This window comes from Melanaphis sacchari, unplaced genomic scaffold (assembly GCF_002803265.2).
Source record: "Melanaphis sacchari strain LSU unplaced genomic scaffold, SCAv2.0 Contig33_pilon_pilon, whole genome shotgun sequence".
NCBI lineage: Eukaryota > Metazoa > Arthropoda > Insecta > Hemiptera > Aphididae > Melanaphis > Melanaphis sacchari.
In genome coordinates this window covers 1,442,626-1,455,897 of record NW_020271205.1, presented here as the reverse complement: position 1 = coordinate 1,455,897, position 13,272 = coordinate 1,442,626, and the positions used below count along the sequence as shown (strand labels likewise).

At 24.7% G+C, this 13,272-nt stretch overlaps 2 protein-coding genes across 3 annotated transcripts; both read right to left on the bottom strand.

Annotated features, from left to right (window-relative positions):
* Window positions 1–4,028: 4,028 nt before the first annotated feature.
* On the bottom strand, window positions 4,029–9,985 carry LOC112596707 (coiled-coil domain-containing protein 112-like). 2 transcript variants are annotated; one of them, XM_025342481.1, is made up of 9 exons: window positions 9,699–9,985; window positions 9,446–9,549; window positions 8,708–8,783; window positions 8,458–8,632; window positions 8,212–8,359; window positions 6,913–7,103; window positions 5,540–5,661; window positions 5,272–5,457; window positions 4,029–4,235 (listed from the first exon to the last, which is right to left on the bottom strand). In XM_025342481.1, the coding sequence occupies exons 1-9, from the start codon at window positions 9,824–9,826 to the stop codon at window positions 4,229–4,231; spliced, it is 1,137 nt and encodes a 378-aa protein (XP_025198266.1). In that variant the 5' UTR covers window positions 9,827–9,985; the 3' UTR covers window positions 4,029–4,228. The 2 variants fall into 2 exon arrangements, with proteins under 2 accessions (XP_025198266.1, XP_025198265.1); XM_025342480.1 differs by lacking the exon at window positions 4,029–4,235 and adding an exon at window positions 5,149–5,173.
* A 1,340-nt stretch (window positions 9,986–11,325) lies between these two features.
* On the bottom strand, window positions 11,326–12,351 carry LOC112596706 (cuticle protein 8-like). Its single transcript, XM_025342479.1, has 2 exons — window positions 12,243–12,351; window positions 11,326–11,841 (listed from the first exon to the last, which is right to left on the bottom strand). The coding sequence occupies exons 1-2, from the start codon at window positions 12,252–12,254 to the stop codon at window positions 11,452–11,454; spliced, it is 402 nt and encodes a 133-aa protein (XP_025198264.1). The 5' UTR covers window positions 12,255–12,351; the 3' UTR covers window positions 11,326–11,451.
* Window positions 12,352–13,272: the final 921 nt, after the last annotated feature.

Here is a 13,272-nt window from a genome sequence, read left to right as displayed (position 1 = left end):
TACATAATGTAGGCCTGAAAATGATGAATACGATGTAAGACGAAAATCACTCAAGTATATTCTACAAATATTAATCGTAACAATAATGATCACAGTGACCGTAACGATAATGTCGTTTTTGTACATTCAATCTAGTAATAGCAAAATTTCGGTAACCGTTGTTCCCGAAAATCGTATAGAATGTGTTGATGGTCAGACGGAACGCTACAGCGGTGAGGTTCTAGTAACGACTACAGCTCGAATAACCGAGATAAACGTTACAGATCACCCTGCTGAAAAAACTCAAGAAGCGCTGTTTACAAATTTCCAGAGCTTGCAGATACCAGATGTGACCAGAAAAACTGAACTGAAGGACGAATCGATTAAAGAACTTCTGCAGGTGAGTTACAAAAAGTTTTTAAACAACGGTATTATCTAGAATAACGGTTTTGAAGTCATTCCGTTGATGTCTAATATAAGCACTATTACTGTACAGCCATTTTTTATCGCCAAAGTAAATTCAACGGTCAATAATCACGATTGGTATCCGAACACTAAACATATTTTTAGTAACAATTCGACCATTGGTGATGACGACGAAAAATACAAATTAAAGGAAATCGCACACACGCAAATACATTCATCAAAATACAGGTAAAGCCAACTCAAAGTTGATCGTATAACTTTTTTTATACCAGCTCAAATCATTTATGAAAATATATAGTAATTACATTAATATATTATATACAATTTGAAAATTAATAGACTACAATTTTCATAACGTTTAGGAACTTTCAGACAGTATTTTTTATACTACCTAGTAACTACTACATATATATCGTGTGAAAAGTATCATTCAAACTTTTAGTAGTACACTCTATTCATTGCTTAAGTAAACATATTATTATTATAATATGTTGTTCTAATAATTTAACTAAATTCATAATTACATTAGTTTTGTACATATTAAACCTTTTGGGAATAGTCAGAGTCATATAAGATGTACTGACAACATTTTTTGTAAAAAATAAAATTACAAAAACTACACATGATAAAAAGTTGATTTTTTTTTTGATAGTAAGTTAATAAAATTACTACATACAAATCCATTACATTATAATTAGTAATGAATATCGACAAATCATGTATATATGTAGGCAATTTAAATATAAATGTGTGAATAGGTATCTTATTAATTACCACATTTTTCAAATAAATAAATTACACAAAACACTATTTTTTTATTCTATTTAATTTGTCTAAGTTTTGAGTTGTTATAAAAGATTATACAAAATTCCTAAATCTTGTAAATATTAAAGACTATACAATAAAACGAATGTATACTTACGTTTTACATATTACATATGCAATGAGATTTGTAAATAATTAATTTCATTCCTCAAATGGAAAACTGTTGAAGTAATTGTTTATTTTTATTTTTATTTTAACAGAGAAGAAAAACATGATAAAATGATTAATAACAAAAAATCGATGATAATGACAAATAATATAGAAGCGGTCAAAAATAGAGCCTCAACCGATCAACTTAAGTTATATGATTTACCGTACAAAATTCATGATTATGGCTATACAGAAGATCATATTTCTGCTGATGAAATTGGATGGAAAACTATAGGCCGACCTGAAAATACACAACCAGCAGCGTCATGGGTAGAAGGTATTTTAGATCACCCATCTTATGGTACTCGAAACCACGATGAACTTAGCCTACCGAATAGAGTAATTAAAGGTCATTATAGGCCCATGCAACTGAAAGAAAATAAAATCAATTGGCATACAATCAGTATAATTGCGTTAATTAAATTAGGTTTGATCAAATTAAAGACAATCGGTTTTGTAAAAATTTTATTCCTTATTTTGTTTAAGCTCAAATTGTATATGGCTGCTGTATTCGTTAAATTTTTATTAATAGTGAAACTAATGAAATTTTCCAAATCTCTTATATTACCGTTATTAATTCTAAAATTATTACCAATATTAATGAAATTATTTTCAATGAAATCATCTAATAACATGATAAATTCACCTGGAAACACTTTACCAAATCAATCTAATGGGTTAACTTCAAGTCAATTCGGCAATTTACTACCTAGTGTTACACGGCCAGTTACATTCTTTTCTGATGGAACCACTGGATCAGGCATGACAGATGGAACAACTGGAACAGGTCTGTCAGGTGAAACAACTGGAACAGGCCTACCGAGTGGAATAACTGAAACAGGCTTGCCAAGTATAACAACTGGAACAGGTCGTCCAGGAATAACAATTAGAACGGTTCAAGAGGAGGAAAATAAAATATCATCCTTTAAGACTGATGATTTAAATTTAGTTAGTAAAAAACAAAACAAATCTTCGATTATGTTTGATCCTACCTGGGAAATCATCCAAAATGTGTTGAATTCGGAAAAATGTATAGAAAGAACGGCTTGCCAAATTTCTGTTGCAGAAAAGGCTGGTCTCATGCCCATCTGGATTAACTGGTGAATATTATTTAATATTTTAAAACTAACTTCTGCTTATCTTGTAAATTCATAATTATGAGGACATCAGAACCACATATCTTATTTAGGTCCAAATTTACAATAGACAAATTTGCATTCAGCAAAATCAAATTTAGTATTATTAGCTTTAATATTAGAACTAATTGATCTATAACACAGATTAAAAACAAGAAAATTGTTTTTATATTTCGCATAGATTTTTACTATTGTTTAATTTTTAGGTATATTATGAACATTTTTAAATTTCAGTATTTAGTATAAACTATAAAAATAACTTACTTAAAAATTAAAATGTAATTTAAAAAAAAAAAAAAATTACATGTACAAGCAATGTTATTTAGTCAATCAACCTTTAATTTTAATTATAGGTTAATTCAATTACATATTAAATATATCGTCAAAATATTATATCTGCTGAAATTCAACAGCTGAATGAAAATTTAATATATTGTATGTTTAAGACGAATATAAAACGTAATATTAAAGAATTCTCTTTTTGTTTTTACTGCCCACATAATTACACTATTTTTAGAATGAAATATAAAATATAAAATTAATTAAATATTTTAATTACATTTAATACATTAAGTACCTTAATGTGGTTTTATAAACTTAAAAAATATATTATTTTATTATTATATGAAGTAAATATTTTATTTGACAAATTATTTATATTTTTAGGATTATATACTACGTATCAACATTTATATTTTATTCCTAGTGATAAGCTCGAAATTTATCTCAAAACTTATGAAAATGTAAATAATGACATTTTTAATAAGTCAATAGCTGCAGAAAATTGGATAACGTGGTGTTTAGATCGATATAAATGCCAATAACGTATCAAATGTAATGAAAACAAATAATAGTAACATTTTTGTATTTATTTATTTAATACTTTATATTAAGCATACGTTATTAAGAATATTTTTGTATCAAATGAATGATAATGAATAATGATGTATGTAAACTTATTAATAGGTCACTTAGTAGTGACGTATTTAAGACTTATAATTCAATAGACACTAAATAATATGTAAGGTCTAAAATTCTAAAAATTTTAATTTAAATAACTTTACAACATACAGTAAAAAAATTGATTTTTGATTTTTCTTTGCAGTTCGTTAATATTAAATAAATTGTTAACCATAAATTTCCAATATTCTATACATGTTGAGTAGAGAACATTAAATATGTCCTAAAATCAAATTAAACTAACATAACTACTAGTAAATAGTAATTATTTGTTTATTTAAGATGATAATAATCTATCTTTTTTCATAAATTTTCTGAAGTAACTCTATTTTTAAGTTTAACTCGTCCCCCCCCCCCCCCAAAAAAAAAAAAAAATAATTATTTGAATATTTATAACTAAATAATTCACACATTTTTTTAACAACACGATTTTTTTTTTTTTTTTAATTAATTTAAGACTTTATGAGTATAAGTATAATGATTAAATAAATAAGACTAACACAAATTTTATTATAATCTTAATCATTAAATTATTGATACCAAATAACTAATAATAATAATATAACGTACCTACACAGTATATACTCATATTAGAATATTCTTATAAAATGCCTAAATACATTAAATTACATTTTCATAAATATATTAGAGAGATCTGTCCTTTGCTCGCCTTGCTCCCATCGGTTTTCCTAAATTCACCTAGGAATTTTACTCACATGACCCAAGGATAATCTCCTTTTCCGTCGTGAAATTTAATATCTGTAATTTAAAAATTTTAATTTAAAAATCGTGAAAGATAAAATATAGGTATAGATAATTTATACAATATATTTTTATGTAATTGAGAAATAATATATAAGTGAATTGATTAATTTTAATTATTCAAATTGAATTTATCCACTACGATATCTTTAAGCGAGGAATGAAACATATCAAGATATCTTTAAAACTTAAGTTTTGCTTTTTTGTACAATAGATAGTATATGAATATGTGTTTAAATGTAACTGAAGTGCATGTTGTATATGCTTTTTGTATCCTATTAGATAACCGTAGAACAGGGATAGGCTATTCATTGCTCTACATGAGGGCCAATTTTTTAAAAGTGAAAATCTAGTGAGCCAATTTTACGCTTTTTAGTGGACATTTTAAAAACACTATACTAAACGCTAAAACAATAAAACCAAAGCAATCAACCAGCATGATATGACAGATGCGACTAAACTAATAAATAATAATCTATTAGCTACCTAGTTAACTATGTCCTCATAAATAATATTAGATAAGAATTCATATCTACATTTTAAGGTAAACATTAAATACATTTTATAAATATTATAAAATAAAATACAGAAAAATCCTAACATTTAATGTTTTTATAAAAATAATTTGAAATATAGCACGGCCCGGTTAAAAATAGTATGCGGGCCGCCAGTTGCCCATCCCTGCCGACGAGTACCAAATGATTCTATATCTATATATAATATATGATTATACCTATTAATTATTATTTGTAGTTTGTACACATTATTATAACAATTAATAATTTCTTGATGAGTTATTTTTAATTACGATTATGAAAATGTATATTTTATAATTATAATTTATAATAATAATATAACATTAAATAAAAATTTCAAAAAAAAAAAAACGATTTCTTCAATATTCTTTAGTCTATTGATATTTTAACACCACTTTCCTGTAAAAAATATATTCAAATATTTTTAAATAATATTTTTATTCAATTTGTGTATGTAGGCATATAAGTGTGTATCATATTATTTCTTATATACATACACATCTTTATTATGTGCACCATAAATGCTTAAGTGTACATTTGGAAGTTTTTCTAGTGATTCATTTTCAGCATATTTTTCTGAATTTCCATGCAAAGTAACTATGGTAAGCTGGTCCGATTTTCTTTGACACTCCAGTTGTGCTTTATTTGTTTTTTTGGACTCTACATATTTTTTATCTTTTTCTCTGAAAAATAATGCTACCGTTAAACGTGGTTATTTTTTATATTTAGCTTTTATAATTTAATAGTTATATCCTTTACTGTTACCTAAAACGTTTAAGCAACGTTTTTCCACAGTTATCAAGTATTTTCGATTCAATTACTTCAATTTGAGATTTATTAACATTGTGATTTATATTTTTTTGGTTTGCTAAATTGTCATTTGAAAACTAAAATGTAAGAAAAAGAATAATTATGGCATTATATATTTATTTATAAACCTAGTGAAAAAAATATGTTATTAATTTGCGTTTCTGTAATAGCTTACGTTATACATTACTTATTAGTTAAAAATTCATCCAAAATATATCATTAATTTTAAATAAAAGAACTAATTTTAATATTTTCAAGATATTTATGATTAATTTGTATTCATGAATAGTAGATACTCACTTAACCACATTATTTATAAAATTGTAACATAATATGTTTACAAAAATTCCCGATTTTAGCTATTAATACTATATATTGTTGTTTATATTTACTATATAATATTATATTAAGTAAATAGTACATATTTAATTTATTAAGTTATATTATTTATTAAAAATATATAATAGTATGCAGTTTTATTCATATCTAAATTAGTATTTTATCAAGTTTAAAATATATTTATAAAATAATGAATTGAAGGAAAGATATATAAGTATTTAACTCGTTTTCTTGTGAAATTATATTAGGCATATATGTATACAATCAACTTTTTTTAAATGGTAATTAGTATTAAAAACATATGAGTAACAATCACCAAACTAGAAAAAAATGTGTAAAAATTAAATTTAGTATATTCAGCTAAGCCATTTTTTGAATTACTATTTTTAAAATGTGCTCAACGCAATAACAATGTACCTCTATTGCCTACACGATAAAGTATTCAACATTCAACTAAACAATGAAAAGGATGAAAAAAATGTGAAATGATGACATTTGAAAACTTGTCTTTGTATGTTTATCTTAGTACACATCAGTAGTGAATAATTATTGTAATTAATTTTAAGCCAATGAAAAATTCAATAATTATCTTGTGAGAGTGTTGGTAAAACATATTACATAATTAAAGTCACTCAACCTAATAACTACTGTTATAGTAATATGAACATTTTCAAGTTACTTCAAAACGAATTTACAATTATATTTTGAATTTATATATACGTAAATCTGCTGTAAACAAAATATATTAAATATTTAGTTTCTTGTAAATATAATATACTTGTATATTGATAATAAATAATAATTATAAAAAAACGATTCTGAAAAAATAATCACGAATAGGAAAATGTATAATGATTTATGGTTTTTATTTCATATTAATATAATATAATTGATACTTCATTTTAAAGTTTAATAAAACAAATAATAGTCGTATGTTGTATGCATGTATATAACTTTTAAAATTAATGTTAATTTAAAACTGATCTTACGTTCTGCGTGATTTCTGGATCATTATCTGTACATTTTCTTAATATGTCACAAGTTTTTGTATTGCAGTCAGGCATAACAACATTTTTCTTTTCCTTTTTCCACTTCGTTATTGCTTCTTTTTGTTTAGTTTTAAGTTCTTCAAATTTTAAGAACCAATTTTCATGTTCACGTGCAGCATTTTCGGTTATATCTATAAGTTTTTTTTTTTAATCAAGAATATGTAATAGAAGAACAATAATCATAAAATAATATTAAAAATTAAAATATTTTAAACTATTACTAAATTCAATAAAAATTGATTATGTTTATACATATAATAAAATATTAACATAATATTATTATCTCGATATTTATAAATTCAATTAATAAGCTAGTATGTTTAAATCGCATTACAAATTAATACTATTGTATTTATTTAAAAATAATAAATAATTAAACCATTGTATCTATTCGTATTATCTTAACATCTACAAACGCATTATACAACATCGTTTTAATAATAGAAATGGTGATTTTATTGAATATAGTAAAGTTATATGTACTTATAGTTGTTATCTCAATGTATAATACCTACTAATTTGAATTGTGATACATAATTAATTTATTTCAGTTATTCTATTTAATATTATAAAATTTGCAATAATACATTTTAACAAGTATCTTTAGCTTAATTGTTGGGCATGCCTCATAAATCGGTGAGTAGTTGCAACTTACAAGAATTAGTGCGTTGAAGCAACTATGATATAATATGTATAATTACCTACATATAAAATTATATGTATGCAAATAATAAAACATTGCTCAAGCAAAACCATTCGAAATACAATTCTTTTAGAATTATACAATTATATTCTTGTTTTGAATTTTATTTAAAACATTTGTTCTTAAACATGCTGTTTGTATAGGGAGCAAAATTATTTGAAATTTTAATATACCTTTTAAATTTTATTTTGTAAAATTGTAAATTATATTTTATGATTTGTAATAAATATTTTACATATTTATTTTGATGTAAAACGCCACAAAACTCTTAAAAAAAAAATAATATAGCTTATAGCTGTAAGTAAAATCTTGCATTATGTATATGCTAATAAGCTTTTCAGTAAATAATCTTTTAAAAAGAGCATAAAACATCTTTTTATTAAATTATATGTTCAAATATTACACTTAATAAGTCCCGTATTGAGTTCATAAGAATGTTGGCATTTGATTTTTCAGATGTATGATAATTATATATTTCTTTCTACATTATAATACATTATGTTAAACAATATTTAAATATATTCATAAATTATTACGTGGCATTGCTTGTACAACATGATCTATGAAATCTACAGCATCGGCGTGCTTGGAACGAATCTTTAAAAATGTTTCGTGATCCTTACTAGACCAGCCTCCCGTAAGACCGTAATTACGTTCACAGAAATCATAGAAATCCGCTATTTCCTAAACGAAATTAAATTTTATAAGCTTATAATATTTTATTATCATAATAATTCATAGATAATATACGTGTACACGTATTTAAAATAATATATGTGTACTTTTGAAGAGTATGTATTTTTTGAAATCGGAACTCTTTTGATGGTTTTTGTTTGTTTCTTTTTTTTACTAATAGTATCGACGTTTGGCTTTGAAACTACATCATGCAGTGCTAGTTGCTTCACCCGTTCAATTTCTTCAAACAGCGCCAATTGCTTAAGGTTCTCCTCTCGTAATCTTAAAAATATTATTTTCCTTGATACTTTGGAATATGCTTATTATGCGTACACATTTCAGTTGACTTACACTCACTTTTTTGAGCATCCTTCTTTTAATTTTGACAGCTTCGACTCAAATGTCTTAATATCATTTCGAAATTGTTCAAATCCTAAAATAAATCACATTTATTTTTTATTAGCATCAAGTTGTAATTAACAAAAGTTTATTTTACTAAACATGCGTTTGTTGAATTACCAAAAAATTATTATTCATACTTTATTTTATGTGAATAATTTTGAATGTTTGATTATGCAAATCTAAGATATTAATTATTAACGAATGGATGGATAATTTTTATGAATTTTATCTTTTAAGTACAAAATATACTAATTTAATAAATTTAAATTAAAACCGTGTGATGTATTAAAATGTAAGTGAAATTCAGCTTTATTTTATCATATGATAAAAAATTATTTACTATTAACAAAAACAAGGAATTTTCAACTAGTTAAGGTAGCACTTTTATTTTATCTTGAGAAAATTGTAGTCATTTTTTACAATGAACTGTGAAGATACACTTCTATATTTTGTTAATTCTTACCACAATTATTAACGTAAATTGTTACATACGATAATTTGTTATATATATTTTTTTTTTTGTTTTAACAAAATAAGAACTCTTAAAAACTTTTTAAAAAACGTTAAAAATATATATACTTAAGTATAATATGGCTTATAATCCAAAAAAATAATAATCTTAATGATCACTTTTTATGGTAAGCATTTGCAAAATATAACAGAACTATATTAAGTACAACGATTTTCATATACCTATTATTTTGATTTTATTTACGTCTAACGCAGTCTTTTTCAAATAGGAGAGTTTTTTTTTCATTTCTTGTATCGAACTGGCAAATTGATTTAGATCAGCGTGTCTGAAACACGATAACGTAGGTACACATATTATTGAACACTGGTGTACCTGATATAAAAAAAATAGTACTAAATTTGACTAAGTATTCGTACGACACATGGCATTCGTTTCTGTTATCGAAACAAGTAGATGGATATGTTTACTACTCACCTAGAAGTGTCGAGTTCTTGCTTGTATTTTAACAACTCCCGAGATGTAGGCCATACATTAGGTTTCAAATGGTTTTTAAGGATTTGCCAATGGGCTGTATCCACGGCACGGTCGTCCGACCAAGACATTCTCAGTATTCACTCCACTTGAACCGCGTTTAACGTATTTATTATTATTATTATTATTATTTAAATATAAAATATAAATAAGTCATAATTAGAGGAAAAAAATATCTTATAGTGTATTATGTTATTTTCATATTTTATCGTTTGACAGACCGTCAGCCGGTAGATGATTTGACGTTTCAACAGACCTAACTGTGCGCGTTCAAACACAAATATGCATACTTCCCACCTGCCGGTGTTGGTTGCCGGGTAACATCCAAGGTCCTCAAAAACAATACACATATGCTTACAGACCGAATCTATATCGAATACATAACGTGAACCACTTTATTCATAACTATTATTGCCCGTGTATAATAATACAACATAATATCTATTACATTATTTTATTATACATAAGTAAATATCTACCTACGTACAATTGTACCACAGACATACACACACATATTATATTCATGTTATACTATAACTACCAGATGGTTTTTTTTTATTGACATGGTATCGTAAGTAGGTAAAATGAGAATAATATAAAGTCTATGTACCGGTTTGTGCCATGTTTCCATGGTGAAAATATGATAAAACTGTTGAGGGGTGATTCATTGCATTTTTTTAATGCTATCTCCAACGCTCGATAAATTATACGTATAATAATAATATGCACGCGATATTTATTTATTTTTATTTTAAGCACATTATTTAAAATATTTATGACCATATCTTAGTTAATTAATTTAAAAAAATATAGTTCTAGAATCAAATACAAAAATATATTTTTATTGACGTCTTTTTAAGCATTTATTAATAAAAAAATAAAAAATAATGTTTTATGATTTAAATAGAAAAAATTATAATGTTATTTTATTATTAAAATTACAGATGCTAAATATAAACTATCTACTATTAATTTTAGAGTTTGTACTACTTTTCTGAGAATATTCACTTTAAATATAGGTATAGTTAACGAAAAATCGAATATCAATCTTAAAAATGTATTTATTTAATACTAAACATTGTTAATTTTTTGGGGGGTTTTACGGCATCTAAATTTGAGTAAAAATCAAACTATTAAACATTAAACTTAAAAAAAATTTAAGCATTTCATTATCCTTACCTGATAATGGATGAACCTTTCTTTTATATCTTTAATTAAACCTTATACTGCTCCTATCTAAACATATCCAAAAATCATTTACCTTCTATAAATATTTCCTATCCCACTTAGCCATCCAATTAAACCTTTTCATTAAAAATATCAACTCAAAAAGTAATGTCATGAACATTTTTCCTACATGATTAGCTCACCAATGGTACCGAGAACTCATAAAATCAAATTAATTTTTAACTATTTTAACGAAAAAATTATCATCCAGTAAACTCACTTGTATCATTCAATTATATTATGCTAAACAGTAAACACAAACTATCCGTCAACGAAGTTATTGTAAAAAAAATAAATACATGTAAAGATTGAGTATTTTTATCGAAAAAAAATAAAAATTATATATGTCTTTATAATATTTTATTCAGTAAAAAAAAAACTGCATGATATACAATACTATGAATAATGGGTAGGTATCAATGACGGTGTGATAAAAATATGTATGTAGGTAATATTAATAATATTGAATTCAGTAGAATTTGTAATAAGATGATGATTTGTACGGATGAACTGATTCGTGATGATGGTAATCAATGTCAGAGTGTTCATTATAGTGGTGGGGTGCGTCGATTTTCTTGACTACAGCGTTGAAACCGTGTTCGTGATCGGCTGTGTATTCAACAACACGTGTAGAACCATCAGGTTCTACTAAACTGTATGATCCTTTGACATTACCATGACCGTCACTCACTTCACTTTGGCTTTTGATGTCGTGTGTATGAAGGTCTTTTACACCGTACTTGAAATGATAAGGTGTAGGCGCGTGGGCATAGTGGTCGTGATAATCATTTTCATAACTTTTGTACTCGGGCGGAAAAGCAAAGACCATTTGTCCAATCAAAGCAGCTAACACGACGAACTGAAATTTTAATAATATTTTTATAATATAATCCGATATGTTGAATAAAATACACATATACCTATATCTGATATAATATGGTTGATTGAAACACAATACCTATATTACAGTAGCTATTTGTAAAATATTCAATTGAAAATAAATATTGTCATAATAATTAGTACAATATTTAAGAATATTAAAGGTAATTGATTTAGGATTATACTATTATAATGATTAATATTATTGCACACATTTATTTAAATAAAAATAAAAGAAATATTTGGTTTAATGATTTTTAATAAACATAAATAAATGTAAATAATAATTCCTATCTGTGTAAAGGTAGTAAAAATTCAAATTCTTATGTTATTTATCTATGTTTCTAATGCAGTAATAAAAAATAAATATAAATATCTTACCTTTGTAGTCATTTTGAATGTGTTTTAGATGCGTATACACTTAACAAAATGAGATTTTTAAAATTAATGTATTTTCCCAAAGAACTAACAAATGATTAATATTGAAACTTATTTTTTACAGTAGGTATATATAGTACATAGATCCCCTCTATTATATCCTCAGTGTTCACTCAGATATTTTATAGTTTAGATAGTGAAATTATTGAATAAGAAATGGATACAACATTACATCAACTCATTAAAAAAACACATGAAATATACGTCTTCCTAATTATTAATACTCTTATTACATATTAATTAATTATACTTTTAATTAACAATATCTTAGCATAATTAAAATAAAAAATAAAATAGCTCATCATGGATTTTAATATCAAATGTTATGGTACCATATAATATATCTATATAATATAATCTTATATCATAATATTTGTAGGTATATTTATTATTGTAACTACGTTGTAGAACAAAAAACGAAATAAAGTAATATTTTTTTGCAATAATCTTGTAATATATTATATTATATTTTAATTTTACAAGCATAATACAATTAATTACCTATATTTTAAATTTAATTTTTATCATGTTTTAATATCTTTTACAATAATAATATTATGTTTCTCCATAAATTAACACCTATATATACCAACGTAAAAATTCCTATAAGCTGTGTAAGTTATAGGGATACGATATGTTATATTTTAAAATACTACTAAATATAAAGCCAATTAAAAAATATAAGGGGCAGCAGCAGTCGTCAGTTTTTTAATTGAAATTGGGCGCTATGTTGCAAGTACTGGATACGATTACAATAATCAAATGAGAAGTAACTGTTTTAGCAATCAGTATATTTAGTGATGAAAGTAAGTAACTAAGTATCTAGTTAATAAATAAGTAGGTAACTATATACGTTTGTTATGCAATTTTTTATAACGTAAATAGTTGCGCAGAATAAAATTATTGTACTATTAATACTATAATATATATTAATTATTTCTAACATTATTTAGATTTAATAATTTTATTTATT

What these genes read in the sequence shown, in the direction of transcription:
- LOC112596707 (XM_025342480.1), bottom strand. Translation starts at nt 9,826, where the DNA reads ATGTCTTGGTCGGACGACCGTGCCGTGGATACAGCCCATTGGCAAATC. An exon ending in AAAGAAGGATGCTCAAAAAA is followed by an intron (nt 8,633 to 8,707) that starts GTGAGTGTAAGT and finishes AATATTTTTAAG; the next exon opens with ATTACGAGAGGAGAACCTTA. An exon ending in TGTTGTACAAGCAATGCCAC is followed by an intron (nt 7,104 to 8,211) that starts GTAATAATTTAT and finishes AAAAACTTATAG; the next exon opens with ATATAACCGAAAATGCTGCA.